The sequence below is a fragment of the Dreissena polymorpha genome, chromosome 6 (assembly GCF_020536995.1).
Source record: "Dreissena polymorpha isolate Duluth1 chromosome 6, UMN_Dpol_1.0, whole genome shotgun sequence".
NCBI lineage: Eukaryota > Metazoa > Mollusca > Bivalvia > Myida > Dreissenidae > Dreissena > Dreissena polymorpha.
The window spans coordinates 87,550,763-87,570,105 of NC_068360.1; the positions used below are offsets into that span (position 1 = coordinate 87,550,763).

The 19,343-nt window shown below is 35.1% G+C and overlaps 2 protein-coding genes across 32 annotated transcripts in view; one reads left to right on the forward strand and one right to left on the reverse strand.

Annotated features, from left to right (window-relative positions):
• The window catches only part of LOC127836161 (phospholipid-transporting ATPase IF-like), a 254,660-nt gene that overhangs the window by 98,678 nt on the left and 136,639 nt on the right, over positions 1–19,343 (reverse strand). The gene's annotated exons all lie outside the window — the stretch shown is intronic.
• On the forward strand, positions 15,446–17,185 carry LOC127836169 (uncharacterized). Its single transcript, XM_052362649.1, has 2 exons — positions 15,446–16,034; positions 16,545–17,185. The coding sequence occupies exons 1-2, from the start codon at positions 15,641–15,643 to the stop codon at positions 16,703–16,705; spliced, it is 555 nt and encodes a 184-aa protein (XP_052218609.1). The 5' UTR covers positions 15,446–15,640; the 3' UTR covers positions 16,706–17,185.

Genomic DNA, 19,343 nt, shown 5'->3' on the forward strand with positions numbered 1-19,343 from the left:
GTATGACTTATTAAGATAAAAAGAAATGTAATTAATACAGAATGGTCTGCAATAATTTAACCATTTAAATACACCGTTAGCAGACATCTTATATGACACAATTCCTAAGCTGAGAAAAAATGTTCAAGACCAAGTTAAACTGTTCCGTATAAATCAAAGCGAAAAACATATCAAAATACCAAAAAAAACATGCAATATCAAGAGATGTGTTCGTCAGAAACACAATGCCCCCTACTGCACCACTTTGAAATAAAATTTCTATTTATCATTTGGCAGGTATAGAAATCATCTCCCTTTAAAGCTTATTACTTCCCTTGGATTTTAAAATGACCAAGTCAGACATCACTGACAACCAAGATCTGTGGTTTATCAAAGAGATCATAGCCAGAGTTCATCATATATCTATGGACATAAGTCCACAGGTATGTAATGAACCCTACCATTCACTTAGTACAGGAAAGAAATGATAATTATATCATTTAAAAAAACCTTTGACAAATCAATTATTTGAGTTGTAAATAATCAAAATAAACAAGGCTATTGTCAAGCAATATGGTACCCTACCGGCTTAACCATTGTCAGAAATTCCACCATTTTCAGATTATTATTATTTTGGTTGCCATAGCAACCACAATTTTTGACGTAGGAATGAAATGATGTGCATAATGTCCATATTGCCATCTATCCATGTTGCAAGTTTCATGAAAAAATATTAAGAACTTTAAAAGTAATCGCAGGATCCAGAAAACCACCATTTTCAGCAGTATTTCTAGTCTATTTGTTGCCATAGCAACCAGAATTTTTGACGTATTAACAGAATGAAACAATGTTCATAATGTCCATATTGCCATCTATTCATGTTTCAAGTTTCATGAAAACATATTAAGAACTTTTAAAGTTATCACAGGATCCAGAAAAGTTTGACAGACAGACTCACAGACAGACAGACGGACACAAAGAGCGCAAACCATAGGTCCCCTCCGGTGAAACCGGTAGGGGACAAAAATCTATACAATAACCGTGAAAAGAACTTCAATTCTTGGTAAGGAAATATATAACCTGAGATTTATAATTATATAAATTACTTCCCATGAAAATAATTGTCTCTAACAAATCTCTATTTTTAGAAGCAAATAATTAAAAGCCACTACTGTGACTGTAGATTCACCACTCAAAATGTGCAGCTCCATGAGATACACATGCATGCCAAATATCAAGTTGCTATGTTGAATATTGAATAATTATCTCCCTTTAAAGCTTATTACTTCCCTTGGATTTGTATTTTTGACCTTAAACCTTGAAGGATGACCTTGACCTTTTACCACAATGTGTTTGTCAGAAACATAATGCTGCCTACTGCGCCGCTTTGATTTATTTAACAAAAATATATAATTTGGCAGGTCAGATAATTATGTCCATTTAAAGCTTATTACTATCCTTGGATTTGTTTTTTCGACCCCGTGACCTAGTTTTTGACCCGGCAAGACCTATATTCTAACTTGACCTAGATATTGTCTAGATACAACTTCTGGCCAAGTTTGGTAAAGATCGGATGAAAACTATTTGAAATAGAGAGCGGACACGAAAAGTGTGACAGACTGACAGACAGACTGACAGACGGACAGGGCAAAAACCATATACACCCTTTTCTTCGAAAGGGGGCATAAAAATTCAGTGACAAATGTAGTATTAAATGTGAAGACGTGTCTGTAAATTGTTGACCCGCTACAGTCATTCACATAAAAACAGTACCTATCCAACATGCAAAATTCTTGGCTATGTATTTCAACATTTACCAATACACAATCTATTACACAAGACATCATTTTATCTTCCATCCAACATGCAAAATTCTTGGCTAGGCATTTCAACACACAACAGTTCACAATTTATTGCACATAATATTTATTATATTCTTAATTTATATCAGATACATTTCTCTTGCAGTTATAGGTTACCACTAGTATAACCTGACACAGAAATTAAGGCGTGAGTATGACCATGTTTAACCCTTTTCGACTAGGATAGGTATTTTGATGCATTTGAAGTCCCTTAGAAAGTTTAATTTAATTAAAGACCTTTTTTACAAGATTCAAATTTTAAAGGCTTCATTTCCAACCCTAAGATACTGATGAGCAGCAAACAGCATAAAACCTGAACAAAAATTGGTTAGATCAAACAAGACTATTGCCAAGCAATAAAGGTCCCCTACCTCTCCATATTGCCATCTGTCCATGTTTCAAGTTTCATGAAAAAATGTGAAGAACTTTTAAAGTTATCACGGGATCCACCATTTTCAGTAATATTTCTTGTCTATTTGTTGCCATGGCAACCAGAATTCTTGACATAGGAACAAAATGAAATGACGTGCATAATCTCCATATTGTCATCTGTCCATGTTTCAAGTTTCATGAAAAAATATGAAGAACTTTTAAAGTGATTGCAGGATCCAGAAAAGTGTAACAAACTGACAGACACATAGAGCGCAAACCATAAGTCCCTCTCTGGTTTCACCAGTAGGGGACTAATAATATTCATGTGAAAATATTGTTATTGTGTCATTCAATCATAGAACGTGGTTGAACAAAATTAAGTAAGACTATAGAATAGATTCCCGGTGTGTATCCTACGATTCCTTCATATCCAGCGTCTCCTAGTATCAATAATTTTGTTCCATTAAGACAAGGCTCTCTTGGTGATGTCCCACACATTCACTCCAAGTTTTTTGTTTTACTAAGATAACTATGCTTGAAAACAAATACAAACACAAACAAAATGAGGAAAAAACAAGCATAATTGCATTTCCAAACCTTACTTCAACTAAAACAATCCAAATGTATCCATATTCCATACATTTTGCTAGACCTCTTCATTAAATACCAAATACATTGCAAAGAGAAGCAGATGACTAAACTTATGTACACACATTTGTTTAATTTATTTTCACAAAATTTACTTTCACTTGCTCCCAATTAGCACAAATTGTTGCATGAAATTCATTATTATATATTCTAACTAACATAAGAGCTGTGCGCTCACATTCCGTCAGGTGAAATACGCATATTCAGTGGGAATGCAACCGTCCTTATATTGTAATAGTAATATACATGCCGCAAAATTGTTGTGCCTATTTCAATCCAGTATTTTCCTTTTTGTTGTGACGTCTTGATACCAGGTACCACATGCATAGTGAATGTTATTGCGGTTGTGCATGAAACTGTTGGCTTTGCGTGGTTAAACACGCTTTAAATAAACAGTTTTGACATAGATTTAACAGAAATTTAATAAATTTTTGAAGGTTAATTCTTATATATACAGAATTCCTAGGTATCATGTCAATGTTGTCAGTATCCGTTCAATTTTGTTGTTATCGGGTCAATGTTGTCAGTATCTGCTCAATTTTGTTATCAGGTCAATGTTGTCAGTATCCACTCAATTTTGTTGTTATCAGGTCAATGTTGTCAGTATCCGCTCAATTTTGTTATTATAAGTTCAATGTTGTCACTATCCAATCAATTTTGTTGTTATAAGGTCAATGTTGTAAGTCTCAGCTCAATGTTGTTGATAACAGGTCAAAGTTGTTAGTCTCATTTCTATGTTGTCAGTATCAAGTCAATTTTGTAGGTATCAGGTAAATTTTGTTGTACCGGTAATCAGGTCAATAATGTCAGTATAAGGTCAATGTTGTTGATATCAGGTAAATGTTGTCCATCTACGACAAGGCACATCCAACTTTAAAGTCATTATGCATACCATTTGAATTTTGTTTGGTAGTTTATCAATTGCATTTCATGAGTCATCAGAGAAATTTAAACAAATATAGTTTTTTTATGGTCGCAAGTAAATATACAAACAAGATGTGTTTGTGAAACACAATGTCCCCCTATATGACATTTGACTTTGAAGGATGACCTTGACCTTGTGAAGGATGACCTTGACCTTGACATTTCACCACTCAAAATGTGCAGCTCCATGAGATACACATGCATGCCAAATATCAAGTTGCTATCTTCAATATTGCAAAAGTATTCATAAATAAGCGATTTGGGCCACATATATTTGACCTCTGACCTTGAAAGATGACCTTGACCTTGACCTTTCACCACTCGAAATGTGCAGCTCCATGAGATGCACATGCAAGCCAAATATCAAGTTGCTATCTTCAATATTGCAAAAGTATCTATAAAATAAGCGATTTGGGCATCATATATTTGACTTCTGACCTTGAAGGATGACCTTGACCATGACCTTTCACCACTCAAAATGTGCAGCTCCATGAGATACACATGCATGCCAAATATCAAGTTGCTATCTTCAATATTGCAAAAGTATTCATAAAATGAGCGATTTTGGCCACATATATTTGACCTCTGACCTTGAAGGATGACCTTGACCTTTCACCACTCAAAATGTGCAGCTTCATCAAATGCACATGCATGCCAAATATGAAGTTGCTATCTTCAATATAGCAAAAGTTATTGCAAAATGTTAAAGTTGGCGCAAACAGACAGACCAACAGACCAACAGACAGGGCAAAAACAATATGTCCCCCACTACTATAGTGGGGAACATAAAAATAATATGCCGAAAACAATCCTTTAAATGCTTTTTTCAATGTTTATTTTAATTGTAAAGGAGTTAAACAGAAAATTAAGCGAGCATAATAACAATGTAGTTCTACAGTAGAACAGTAATTCCACTTTTATTTTGTATTGTTTCAAATAATGAATAATTGTTTTTAATAACTTAACCCATTTATGCCTAGCGTCCTGAAAAAAGGACATTGCAAACAGCGTAGACCCAGATGAGACGCCGCATAATGCGGCGTCTCATCTGGGTCTGCGCTGTTTGCTTAAAGGAATTTTATATGAAATATTCTAAATATAGAAATAAATATGGTAGACATCCCTTATTTTGGAAATAAATTGATCCAATTTAGAAGGATGGGAGAGTTTACTAGGCATGAATGGATTAATAAACCAAACAAAATCATCAAATAAAGTGTCCACAAATAATATTTGAATAAACATATTGGTAATAAACATAAATTAAATTATGCAAAATATTTGGCAGGATTATGACATTGTATATTCAACACATTTGTTATGTAGAGCAACGTCGGCTATTATCGACAGTTTAATACATTAGACTTACCCATTTCGATGACAGCCGCAGCAAAAAGAAACGAAAGTTATATAGAGAATATTTAACGGACGCTCTTGCCATTGGTTGGTATAAAGTATCGGCGCCAATTTGTATAAGTAAAAAAAGGGAGGTCATCATAAGTTGACTGTGCGGAGGGCGTTATCGACATGATTCGGCTATTACCGACATCGTGCACCTTTTCAAGTAAGCAATTCAAAAACTCTTCTAACTTGTCATTATTTAATTCCATTTTATCGTGAGCAATTTAAACATAAAACAACGTAAACAAAACAATTATAACAATGCATTTTTTGACGATACGACCGTCGCTGGACCAGGACGAGTCCTTGCCTCCAGGCCACGCCCACTCAGCTTATCTAAGAGCGTTGACCTCGGCACACCGAACATCATGGCAGCTTTGCGTTTAGACATTGCCTTATTTCGAACGGCCTCAATAGCCAGGCGCATTTTCTGGACTCTAACTTGTTTTGACATATATTTACCAGCAACAAAACAGATAATGCAGGTCATATTACAATGTTATGCAAACCTAACATCATTACATTTTTTACAATTTAGACGGAAGCAAAAGACAAAAAAAAGAATTTACCCTTCTTCTGTGTTAATAGATCTATTTTTTCAGCAAACGAATATGAAAGCATAAAAGAACCTAATTATTAAAGAATTAGCGTATAGTAACCTAATTAAAGTTGAAAACATAGGGAAAATATGAGGACTCTCCCTTTGCCACAATGTTTTTAGAATTTCGACTGCTGCAAAGACGTACTAGAAGGCCTTTCTTTTATGAATCGCATATCGCAGTATCGAAAGGTGCAAGATCTATAGCTGAACGCGATATATCAACATGTTTCAAATAGTGTTTAGACCTTTAGTTATTTCATTTTTTATTAAAATAAAAACCTGTCGATAATTGCCTATCGCATAAATTTGCGTCGGCATTTATCGACACATCTGATATCTGGAGTTTCAATGTCAAATCACGCATGATTTTGCTATGCGAACGTTGTTCCGTGTATTAAACTTGTATTTAAGTAGAAAGGTATTCAATCGAGTTCAGCCAAGGACACATGACACTGGTTCAGAAACTGCATCCTCCTTATCGTATGTGTTAACGTCATGAAATTTTAGTATAGTAAAATTGTACTTACTTGTTTTGTTTGCGTAAACAGTTGAGCTCGTTCAAATCGAAAAGATCGAAAAGTGACGTGTTCATGTATTAAGTATTTATTACGTCATTTACCATCGTTCGTGGAATAAAAGGCCTTAATCAGGAATTGACGATAACACTGGGGGCTGACGAGGTCAAAGCGTAGTCCGTTTCGCTACGACGTCGGGTATATGTTTTACTACGAAAACATTGTTTAAATACACATGACATAGAGAACGGATAAGTCGAAAATTGTGTTTAAAACGGGTAAGATTATGCTTTTCTAATAACAAAACTCTGGATTTAAGCACAATGACATTTCATAGGTCTGTTACATCAAATTATAATCCAAGATGTGTCTGGTTTATGCGGTTAAACCTGAAATATACCGCTGATTTATCAAACCGAAGTCAAGTTTAACTTAAAAAATGCAATTAAGGTTTACAACTGTGTTTAATTTTACAATTTCCATATTGATCTATGTATCGTTAAGCCACTGGTGTGTTTAGAAATGTGTAGGGTGACCCAGTTATCAGAAATAAAGGCTAAATATTATTAATAGGCATGATCATGTCTCTGACAGTATACGTATATGCCTCGCTACGACAACGCTTTAGCGTGTATGCGTTTCTCAAAGAAGACGTATTGGTTATCTCTCAAAGGCAAAATAAAGAACAGTTTTTTTAATACAGAGTCATAAAGTGGCTGGATGTTTCCTTTGAGGAAGAGGTAGTAACAACGGCACAACATGACCCGAGACGCACAGTCGACATGGAAATGCACATTATTATTATATAATTAAATTCACGACTAGGCCAAAGGAAACGATTAAAATCGAAAATCCATATAACAGATGACAGTTGAGAGTCGAGAACCTAATGTCGTCGGTCTCAATAATAATGACGCATCTTCAACTTGTGACAATCCCATATACGTTCATTTTGATAGAAACCGACGATAGGTTTTCAGCATACGGTACTTTTTATCAAATAACATTCGATTCTCGTTATCCCCAACTCGCTTATCTCGAAACTTTGCTTATGTCAAAGTAAATCCCATGTCCCAACTTCGATCATTATTGATCTCATACGGATTTTGATTTTTGCATTGTATATATCAAAGCGATTTTCTTGAAAATCGGTTATCGTCAACTAATTTTGAGATGAATTTCATGTTCGTTTACATAGTTTTACCTGTAAAATCCACGCCTGTAACAGCCGTAAGGTGTGGAACGTAGGACCCCAATGGCACAAATCCACAATTGCCTAATCAATGTATTGTTGTTAAGGTGTGGCAGTGGGTTTCTGTCACAGGTTATTGTTTACTTCGTGTTACAATGCGGTTAAGGCCCAGTCTCACTATGATACCGGCGGAGCCCCAGTGCGTGATCAGGCATCTACCGGGATGAACCGGGGCCCTACCGGGATGAACCGGTGCTCCACCGGGATGAACCGTGGACGACCGTGGACAACCGGGGCTCCACCGGGAAAGTATTAAAATGTTTAATACCTCCGGGATGAACCGGAAGTCATCGGGTAGGACCGGCAACGACCGGCGTGGCACCGGGAACAACCGGGACTGCACCGGGAACAACCGGTACGGCACCTTAGCTCCACCGGGGCCCAAACACACCCCTGCAGAGCTACGACAACGCCCCGGTGGAGCCCCGGTGAATGCCGGCAGAGTCCCTTTATAGCTACGTTACATTAGTAAACCGGTGCTCTGACGGTGCCGTCCCGGTTGTTCCCGGTGCAGTCCCGGTTGTTTCCAGTGCCAAGCCGGTCATTTCCGGTCCTTCCCGGTAACTCCTGGTTCATCCCGGAGGAATTAAACATTTGAATACTTTCCTGGTGGAGCCCCGGTTGTCCCCGGTTAAACCGGGGCGTTGCCTCAGCTCTGCCGGGGTTTGAACCGGTATAGCCCCGGTGAGTGCCGGCGTAGTGACGGTATACCGGGGCTCTGCCGGGACTCTGCCGGCTTTCACCGGGTTCAACCTTTTCGTTTGGATGTTCATGCGCACAGTGAAGCACGGCATCTTTTGCACTGGGAAATGGCAGTCTGCAGTAACTGCAAACTGCATGTGATATGTCCTGAAATGGATACAGTAACTTCGTTGAGCAACCTATACATTATATTTGTTCTGTGTTGCGCAACCTATACATACTCTGTGCGAAACCTATACATAAAGCGGCTTGTAATTTCGTTCGAAACAAAGCATTTGAATAATTAAAATACATGTTCGTAACCTGTTTTGTACTTTGAAATGTGTAATGTACACTGAATCAAAGTAACATGTAGTTTTATTTAATTTAAGTTACAGTAATTGGCTATTTTAACAGAATAACCACCTTATGCATTGCTTCAAATCAAAATATTTCGATTTTATCTCAAAATAAACTTAAAGGTTGCAACTATGCGCATTTGTTATTAGTTTGTTATTGAAATAAGTACCTACCATTACTGGATGTTCCGTTCTCTAATCCATAAACACCAGAAAAGATGAAACTCGCCTGATTAAGTAGTGCATTTTCACAATGTTTTCGTAGTAAAACATATACCCGACGTCGTAGCGAAACGGACTACGCTTTGACCTCGTCAGCCCCCAGTGGATAACTACCGACGGTCGATAATAGCCGACGTTGCTCTAATTGACTATTGCTTCGTCACCATTTTTAAAATGTAACTGGCTAATCAACAAATGGATTGGCAATGTAAGGTCATTCAACAGAATTTGTAATGCTTAAAGTCTTATTGCTGAAAAGGATTGTGAGAACATGTTCATTTTTCCACTCAATTGATGGAACTTACCCATAAACATATACTGGGAATTTTTATTTTATTTTTGGTGGTCTAAATGTTGCATATTGCACAATCCTAAGCAGTATTAAAATATATCACAGTGTATGAACATTATTGTGCAAAAATAGGTCTTATGCCATACGCTGCCCATACCTTTTGACCAGTATGCCCATTCATTCATTCTGGTCTGTAGCTTAACTGTCCACTATAAAGTCACGAAAGTGTTTCGTGGTCTTGTAAGCAGACAAGTTAGCTCCTGAACAGATTAGGCAGATTCACAGACTGATCCAAGATATGTTGGCCCCATGTTTCATTAGACCCATTTTCGCATGACATGGCTCATATACGTCTCCATTCGTGATTTTTCAATAACCGGACAGTCCTACTGCAGTATTATTGACTGTTGTACTTTAAAGATACTTTAAAAACATGCAAATTAAATCAAAATGTGCCAAACATCTGTAACCTAAAATAACGTAAAATAACAGGATTTTTATATCATTTAAATTGTTATAGCCATGCCAATTCAGCCATTGTCCTTCTGCATGCCAATCTAGCAAATTTCTTTTCAATCATTCCACTAACATCATACCACCAAAATGCAAAATAAAATTATGACCATATGACAATAAAACAAAACATATCATGTGAATGTTTCCAATGAAACTGTGCAGGTAAAACTAATAATTATTGTGGAAATAATATTTGGAAATGAGGTCAAAGAGGTTAAGGTACTGTTACATTGTCCACCTATCTTCAGATTAAACTGTCACACACAAAATGACCTGGTACATGACAGTATCAATGGCATCTTAATCAGTAATTCAAATTTTGTTATGGTAAAAAAATGACTTGCAAATGATTGGCAAAGTAATGACAACATTTAAATGGGGTAAGACAGGAAAGACACTTTGAGTCTTTACTGGAGTTTTCATTAGAAGAGACTTCCTTAAAACAAAAATTTACTAAAACCCGAAGTGCACTGGCTACTCTGAGACGAGACTTTACGCACATGCATTTAGCCCAGTTTTCCCTGAAGCCAGTTCCTATGTAGGGACAAACACTATACTTTTATCAAAAGTTCACTAAGAACATATTTATGTATACAAACAAAACAAGAAATGGCACAAAAGTCGCAATGCCCAGTTCGTACCGTAAAGTCTTTAACTTTATTACAAAGTAGCATTAAATGATCTTTTAAAAGCATGATATCCCTGTAACACATCGGAGTCACCAAGCAGAGACCACGCTTATTTCTGAACAACAGACATAAAAACATATGAGGCGTGCTCGATGGAAACGGGGTTTATGCATGTGCGTAAAGTGTCGTCTCTGCACAGTCTGCTATTAGAACCAAGATGTTTTCTTGCGACAAAATCATACACAATTCATGGTTTAATCACAATTTAATTATTTCAAACATTTTAATGTCAAGCCTTAACATTACACAGCTAGAGATTGCAGGAAATTTATTAATTTAAGTTTATTCCTTAGCTTTAACCACGGGAGTTTTATTAATACGGACCATGATATCATTTTTCATATTTTTTTGATTCCCACACCTTTCATAAATATAGGACAGCAAACGTCTTGAATCAGGTTTTCAGAATTCATATCCAAAATTCTATTTCATTGGTGAATGGTAACCCACATCTAAATGTTTACATTTAAGGTTTTTCAGTTGTAAAAAGTAAACCAAATTTATCTGTGTAGGCTCGGAGCACAATGTCCGGCAGCAAGGCCAGGGTTATGAGCCCAAGCTCTGCCAACCACACGCTGGTTGACTGACGTACCGTGTTCCAGTCATACATGTTGTATAGTAAAATGTGCCGAATTCCGGGATACCTGGGATTAATGCATATGAATAAAGTTTCGTCCCATTTTAATATGTGAAGTCTGCACTGGCTCATCAGGGACGATACTTTTCACTTTATGCTACATTTTTTGTTATAAGGAAGTCTTTTATAATTTAAAAGACAAACTAAATATAACACCCCAAATCCTTTTAACTTCAGATAATTTTGTTATGTTTTATATATTTTATTAAAAAAGGCTCTTCAAATCAGGTGACCAAGGAGACTTGCAAAGCTTTGATGCTAGAGACATGATTTGAACACACTTTGATTTGGCCTCTATACCATATAACACACCAATACATTATCCCTGACCCTTGATCTACAATGAAGGTGTTTTAAATTATTTAGTATATAAACATATATGAAATAGGTTACCAACGGGGTTTGGCCAGTTTTGATCACAGAGCCAAAATGAGAACCATGTTTGCAGAGAGCCACTTTATAATATTTACCAAATATTTAAAGCCTCACTCTCGCAATTTGAGAAAAAAAGTGATTTGCTATAAGTTTAAAACAAAAGCACCGCATAACGGGTGCAATTTCAAATAAATGAAAGCCTATCAAAATTGTTTTTTTAGAGGTCACAGTGACCTTGACCTTTGACCTAGTGATCCAGAAATGGATATGGCGTGTAGAACTCATCAAGGTGTATGTACATATGAAGTTTCAAAGTTGTAGGTGGAAGCACTTTGATTTTAGAGCCAATGTTAAGGATTTAGCACGGCGGACGCCGGACGGCGGACACCGGACGGTGGACGACGAGCTGGCTTTGACAATACCTCGGGTTTTCTCAGTCGAGCTAAAAATCTTGTGACCTTTGGGGAATGACCTGCTTCGACCCCATGGGAATGATTTCAATATCTTTGTAGAGATCCATATTAAGAACCAAATATTAAACCTCTTAGCCTTGCAGTTTCAGAGGAAAATATTTTTTAAGTCGGCACGTTTTTTTTAAAGAATCCACTAAAACAAATATGTTAAGTTCTGTTGACCTACATATTCAGCAGACTGGAACGATTTGACAAATTTTGAGGTCTGTGACTATAGGAACCATTCCTGTAAAGTTTCATTGAAATCTGCAAAGCAGATTAGGAGATGTTGTTTGAAGCCATTTATTGACTCCACCCGAAGCAATACCCACAACAAATTACAACAGATGTCTCATGGCCACCTACCACAATAGACCACAATGGGCTGTTTGTGCTTAGGCGAGCTAAAGTTTTAGTGTCTGAAGTCTTTTAACAAGAAACAGGAAATTCACGAACCTAGTAAATACAATCCTCCAGGTCTTTTTGGTAAAATATGAAGAGAATAAAACACAACAGTTAAGTGCTTATTTCAACATTTATTGCATTTTTTAAGACATTTTGTGTTCCATTTCACTAGATCACGAACATGTCATTTTTTAATTTGAATACACCAATATTAGCTGTGATAAATATCGGTATCGATTTACTTCAATTTTACACTGAGATGTAAGCTGTAAGGGTATGTTACACTCAGTTAACATGTATAGGCAGGTTTATTTTTGATGTTACAGTGAATGATAAATTAAAGCCAGACAGAGCTAAAATAGCGAATTGTGTTGTGATCTTATGTACGTCGTTTTTTACCAATGTCGGGACAAATTGTGTCACATCGGGACGCCGGGACAAACTTCTCAAAAGCAGGACTGTCCCTTCGAGATCGGGACATCTGTCATTGCTACTTATAGATGGATGTCAAAGTGTCAATTCAAAACTTTCAGAATGAAACCACTTTACACATGCAAAACCACACATCTAACCTAGAAGTCATCTTACGCCAGACATTTCAACCAGAATAAATCACAATAGAAATGACATAGCATTTTATCATTCAAATAACAAATTAACAAAAGATATTTCAGCTGAAATTCTCTTTCATTAATATGTAAAGTTGTATGTTCACAAGCAGATTCCTTAAAATAGATCACTATATTTTTGTAATTGACAATATGATAATATTCTGAATAGCAGAGATGCAACTTGTGTTCAGTATATAGGTAAAGTTGGATTTTTCCCTTCAGTGATAATTATGGCTTTTCAACAGAAACAAGAAATACATTAAAAAGGTATTATTCATATATACAATTATAACGCACACAATGCTAGTAAAAAGTTAAAAAAACATATTAAAAGTTTAACTTAAAGACTTAAATAAAATATCACACATTTCTCAAATGGTTATACGATTCCATTAAAACATGTGACCATACAATCTATAGGAGTCTTCCCTTTCTCAGAAGCTATCAATAATAATTTATATGATCTAAGGTCAAAGCATTCTAAATGTATTGTGCGAAAAACAAATTTACACAGACTAGCCCAACTGTCCTTGACCTTTGACCTGTAAACATCAAAAGCAATAGGCATCTTTATTTCCTTCAAAATAAACATTATACCTATGTGCATGGTTGAAGGTAAAATCATTCTCTAGATATAAAATGGAAATGAAAGTTCTATAAATCGACCAACTTATCTACCTAAAGATGGGAAGGTTTAAAGCTATTTTCCCCACTTCTTCCTATGGGGGATACAATAATACATATTTTACAAATTGGATCACATTTTGTATTGATTGGTATGTTGCAGATAGTGCAAGGAGGTGACTCTTATTTCAGAGAAAATAAAAAACACGAAAATGATCTGCACAATCTGACAAGTTTCCTTTTTATTGGATATGTAGGTCTTTGACGATAAATCACATCTTTACGATGCAAAACTGATTTAGAGTATTTTGAATTTATTCAGGTTTTTGTGTTCACTCGAATATTTTTTATTTCCGTTTGGGAGTTTTTGGTGCTTTACATCCAGATTACAAGGCTATTATGTTTTCCATTATCGTATAATTATTATGCCGTTTAGACTTAATGTATATTTATACTCAATTTCATCCAAACACAGCATTTACGAAGATACAAACTGCTTGAAAACTGTTATATAATTTTATAGTATAAAACTAGGGAGATATGAACACTTATCTGCTAAATTTCTTTTATAAAATTGTGCAAGGAGGTGACTCTTATTTCAGAGAAAATAAAAAACACTAAAATGATCTGCACAATCTGACAAGTTTCCTTTTTATTGGATATGAAGGTCTTTGACGATAAATCACATCTTTACGATGCGAAACTGATTTAGAGTCTTTTGAATTTATTCAGATTTTTGTGTTCACTCGAATATTTTTTATTTCCGTTTGGGAGTTGTTGGTGCTTTACATCCAGATTACAAGGCTATTATGTTTTCCATTATCGTATAATTCTTATGCCGTTTAGACTTAATGTATATTTATACTCAATTTCATCCAAACACAGCATTTACGAAGATACAAACTGCTTGAAAAATGTTATATAATTTTATAGTATAAAACTAGGGAGAAATGAACACTTATTTGATAAATTTCTTGTATAAAATTGGAATGTCGAGAACATGTGGTTAGATTTACGAGAGAACTACAGAGAAATAAACGTTCAGCTGCTTAATATCTTGAGTCAGACAAACTGCTGATTACATGTTGAGTGATACAGTGGTTACTACATAACACAGACGTCTTCAGCCGAGTTCCCATCAGTCATCAGGTGTTTCGCTCCTTATCTCGGAACACCGTCTTGATGGCGTGGCAGCAGTGTTGATCAGACACTGCTCGTCTGTGATGGCTTCATATTGATCACATTTGAGTTCCAAAAATACGTGTTAAATGGTAAACGCCCAAACAAACGTTATTTAAAACGTATTTTCTGACAAACACGATTATGCTTATCTGAATTTTCAAATCAAACACACCTGAAAATTCAGTTTACCGTGATGATAACCCGATCCTGGATTAGGACAAGCAAATTGGACCTATGCGTTTCTATGCGCAAGAACAAGAATTCAGTCTACAAAACAATACGTGTGAATTGTACAATTACAGTAAATAGTGACCTTAACAATAAATTGAGTTTCGACTTTAAGATGTTAATAGGTTACACTAAAATATATAAATATTGTGTTTTACATATTATGTCAATTTTAATTTATACGCACGATACTAATCAGTTTATGTTAAGCCGAGCGGTAATATCAAATTTAATGATACCGCGAATAAGACATGAACTGTTAGACGTGTATATGAATGTATATTATTGCTGTGCTAAGAATGATTTACCTTGACCGTTTCAAGATGGTGACCACACTAAACGATTATTGTGTTTAGTTTAACGACCTTGTATGATGTAAAGATGGCTGGTCCCTTGCATTAAAGAAGAGGAGATCTAATGATATCTACATTTTTGTCATATGGTGATTTCTCGAGCTTTTCATTATTTCAAAATATAATACATCGCAAGTTCAGTATAACTATATTTTTACACTTGAGTCATTTGAATACGATTCGAAAATATGTCCATTATACATGTGAATATGACTGCAGAATGTTAAATGACCTCGACATTGCCTTTCACTCGTTACTATTTTTACTAAAAGCGATGCAACGTTTATTTGAACTACAGGGTTACCGTAATGAAATAATGGTATTCCAGTGGCCGTGTGGTTCCTTCGACGTATAAATCTCAGCCACCATTCGTTTGCACTAGAAGGTTGTTGCTCACTGTGTCGACGCAATCGTGTTAAAAGAAACAATAATTGTCAATCTGAAATCTGCCGGAGCTAAAATGAAGAAAGAACTGAAAGTTGTTCTGTATGTACTGAATCTCGCGGTGACATCATTGGCAGCGGAGCCCGCATGTCCCGTGTGCTCGCGATATAATTATGAGGAAATGTTATTAGAGCGAGTTATCCGCAATGAGCTGGCCCTGGAACACACGCTTAAAGACATCAAAGAAACTAATACAAAGGTTGTGGATGCATTGAGGAAGCTTCAAGATGAAAACGATAAAGTCAACATTGCTAATGCAGCAATGGAACGTAAACAGATTGTAATGGAAGCAGCATTGAGCGATGCCATTAAAACGGCGCTGACAAACGTGTCTGAATCTCTAACTCATATGCTGACTGAATCGGTACGAGCGATCAAAGAAATGGAAAGCAGAGTTAACCTTATTAAAGGTAACATGGAAATGCATGCGTGTAACGTTTTACACATCATTAGGTAGTTTAAAGTTACATAATGGCACTATTTTGTTGGACAATGTACTTTCAACTAAAAAAGTATTCTCAATCGTTTGTTGCTGTATTGGTGATATGGTATTTATTATAGGAGTATTATCCGTACTCTTTCACAGTTCACATTTTGTTCAGCAATATTTCCTACATATTGCAACTTTGTATCAGACATTTGCTATATATGATATTCATGATAAAATTTTGTAATAAACATGAACCATGTTTATGATTTTAATTTAATCAATAATTTAACACAATGAATACATTTTCCCTAACTGTATAAAGTACCAATACTGTTTCGTAACACTAAAAGTATGCATGAATTAAAACATAAACACACATCTAAATAATAAGCACCTACAATTAAAGCTAAGTACATTAAAATTAAAGCGTATTTGAACTGATACCAAAGGAATTCAACAAAAAAGTACCATGAAAGCGTTGTTATTTCAGGAGAGCTGCAGATCCCAACAATACAGTTCCGTGCCAAGCTCGCCTCCTCTATAACTGTCAACAATGGCCAAGATGTAGTGTTTACACGAGTGGAGGTCAACGAAGGTCATGGCTATGACAAAGGAACAGGTAAGTTCACCGCCTCTGTTGCCGGTCTATAACACTTTGCCGTTCACTATTGTACTCAAAGTTCGCAATGGGTTTCAACGGAGATTGTACACAACGGCAAGTCTCTACAGACCTCAACTTACTTCGGGGCTTCTGCACAACAATGCTCGTCACTGCAGGCCTATGTCGTGATGACCATGGGTGACATGGTCTGGGCGAAATCTACACCCGGTTACAATAGTTACTTTTTTCATTCTGACGGTTGGGGTGAAAATACATTTTCTGGTGTACTGCTTCATGCATAATATCCAAATGATGTGTACATAGAAAAAAATAGACTTAGTTTTAGAAACAATTAATACGTTTTACTGTAATTCGCATTTTTGTTGCATTTGTTCTATTACGCCAGTATTTGAAAGAAACACGTTTGTTATTAATTGAATCTTGAAGATGTTTATATTATGATTTATTTTTAATTGCATGATTGCGAATATAATATACGCTTGTTCAAGTATTAAATAATTAACATCATTTCTAGACGTTTTTTATTTCTTCTCCCTCGCGAAGACAATGTCATATTCTTACATTTATTAACGTCATTATAAAGTAAACCCGTATACATAAATACTTATTGTTGAAAATAACATATTTGTTTGCACGTTTGGTTTCAAATTCGCCTTCTCTCATTTAAATGGTTATTCAATTAATGTTTTAGTTATTGTTTTTAAGCGTGTGTTATATGCATGTAATTTGAGTTTAAATAATGAAATATTTAACGTAACTTATTTCAATTTTAAAGTGCGTATTATTTTGTGAGGATCAGCATTCTTTCAACCTGGTGAATTGAGAATACGGTTTTATTAAGTAAAATAAATTTGAACCCGCAGCTAATACCAAGTATCTTGCTTTTGAATTATCAAACGTTTAAAGAATTTCAAGAATCACGCCTTATTAATACCAAATATATCCGGTTAGTTGTAAATAGAAAAACTAGATAACTGTCATTTAAATAACTCTGACCAAACTATATAATGCAATACTCGTAATGTTGCGGGAATCTTGCAATTTGAAAGCGCATAACTAAATGCTTATATGCGCATATGTGACCTATATAGGAGTCATATGAAGCGCATATATATGACATTTGCATATACAATATTAAACTAATAAATGATTGCTACCTTATGTATGTGTTTTGCGAAGAAAAGTTCGTTTGTGTCTTATTATTTCGTTCACTATCATCTCCACAATGGTGTCCTTTTCTCTATTAGCAAAATACATTTATAACACTCAAAAATAACATAAAAATGCAAATAGGATGATGTGTGTTTGAACAAAACACGGAGCAACACGTGAAATTTACATGAATATACATTTATTACCTTGTTAAATGTCATTAATTAAATACTTTACATCATCAACAAGGCTATTCTCAGTGTGATAGAAGGCAATTACAGCTTTATGCTGCACAAGCCTTATGATAGCACATTCAAATGAAAGTAAACTAACAATTAAACATGCAACACATAGTTTAAACAGACATTTAGAAGGACACATGTTATTACTAAATAACTGAACAAATTTCATATAAGGGGATAACATAAATATTGTATTATCTTAATAAGTGTAGCACATGTTGTAAGCATACCCAGTATTCCTCTTTGAAAGCATACAACATGACGCAATATTTATGGTAGACATATAAGCTTACCTCATTGTTTTAATAATTCATAATGGAAATATAATAAAAAGTGTTAAGATATGCTGAAATTCATAAAACGGTTGAATTTAATTAAAGAAAATCGATTAAACATAGTGTTGTTTTAACTGTTGTTTAACAGACACGCACACACTGAAAAATGATATGGCAACAGTTAGAAACAATTCTGTAAATAAGTTCAAAACAAGCAACAAACATAACGCATGCTGATTAAATATATCATCATTTGCATGGAATACAATTTAGTCAACAATTGCCATTATATAATCCAATCGCATAGATAAACATGATGGGCATTGTACGGCATCACAAAAAAGGCATCTATAGAAATCCATGCATAGCATCAAATAGCGCCATTTAATGTTAAGAATGGAAAAACTTAAGGTCCCAGTTCAAAAAGCACTATATAATCACAAAGTAATTTAAAAACCTTTACGATGCTGACAAGTTTATGCCCACACAAACTCATCGCGAGAAATTGACCTTGGAGAAAGGGCACACGAGGCCATGTAAACACAAGCAATTTGTATTCAATTCATGTATTATGCAGAAAATAAGAAAAGAAACCAAACATGTGGAAAACCATTTAATTAATAACTTTTTTATATTATATGTTAGGTAAACATAATGGCAAAAGCCAACTTGTATCCGAATAACTATCATACAGGATACTTGATTTATCTGTATACAAACATCATACCCAGTTTTTAAAAATATGCTGCACATAACAAGTCAGGGCAAAATGAATGTTTTGCAGAGAGGAAATGCCATCAAATAATACATTAACGCAAGTATTTCATAATGTAAGACTAGCAAAAGAACGATGTTTTTTAAACTCGTTCAAAGTACCCTCTCTGCTCTTTTTACCTTGAAATCTCTTTTTGACTAAATTATTTGCATTGCAACACATAGCTGGATTTTATTTAGTTCTAACAAAATTTTCATATAATAGATGTAACTGAATTGCAATT

Bases quoted from the DNA above. Each gene is read 5' to 3' on its own strand.
- LOC127836169 (XM_052362649.1), top strand. From the start codon at position 15,641: ATGAAGAAAGAACTGAAAGTTGTTCTGTATGTACTGAATCTCGCGGTG. The intron at 16,035-16,544 runs GTAACATGGAAA...TTGTTATTTCAG, and splicing joins CAGAGTTAACCTTATTAAAG to GAGAGCTGCAGATCCCAACA.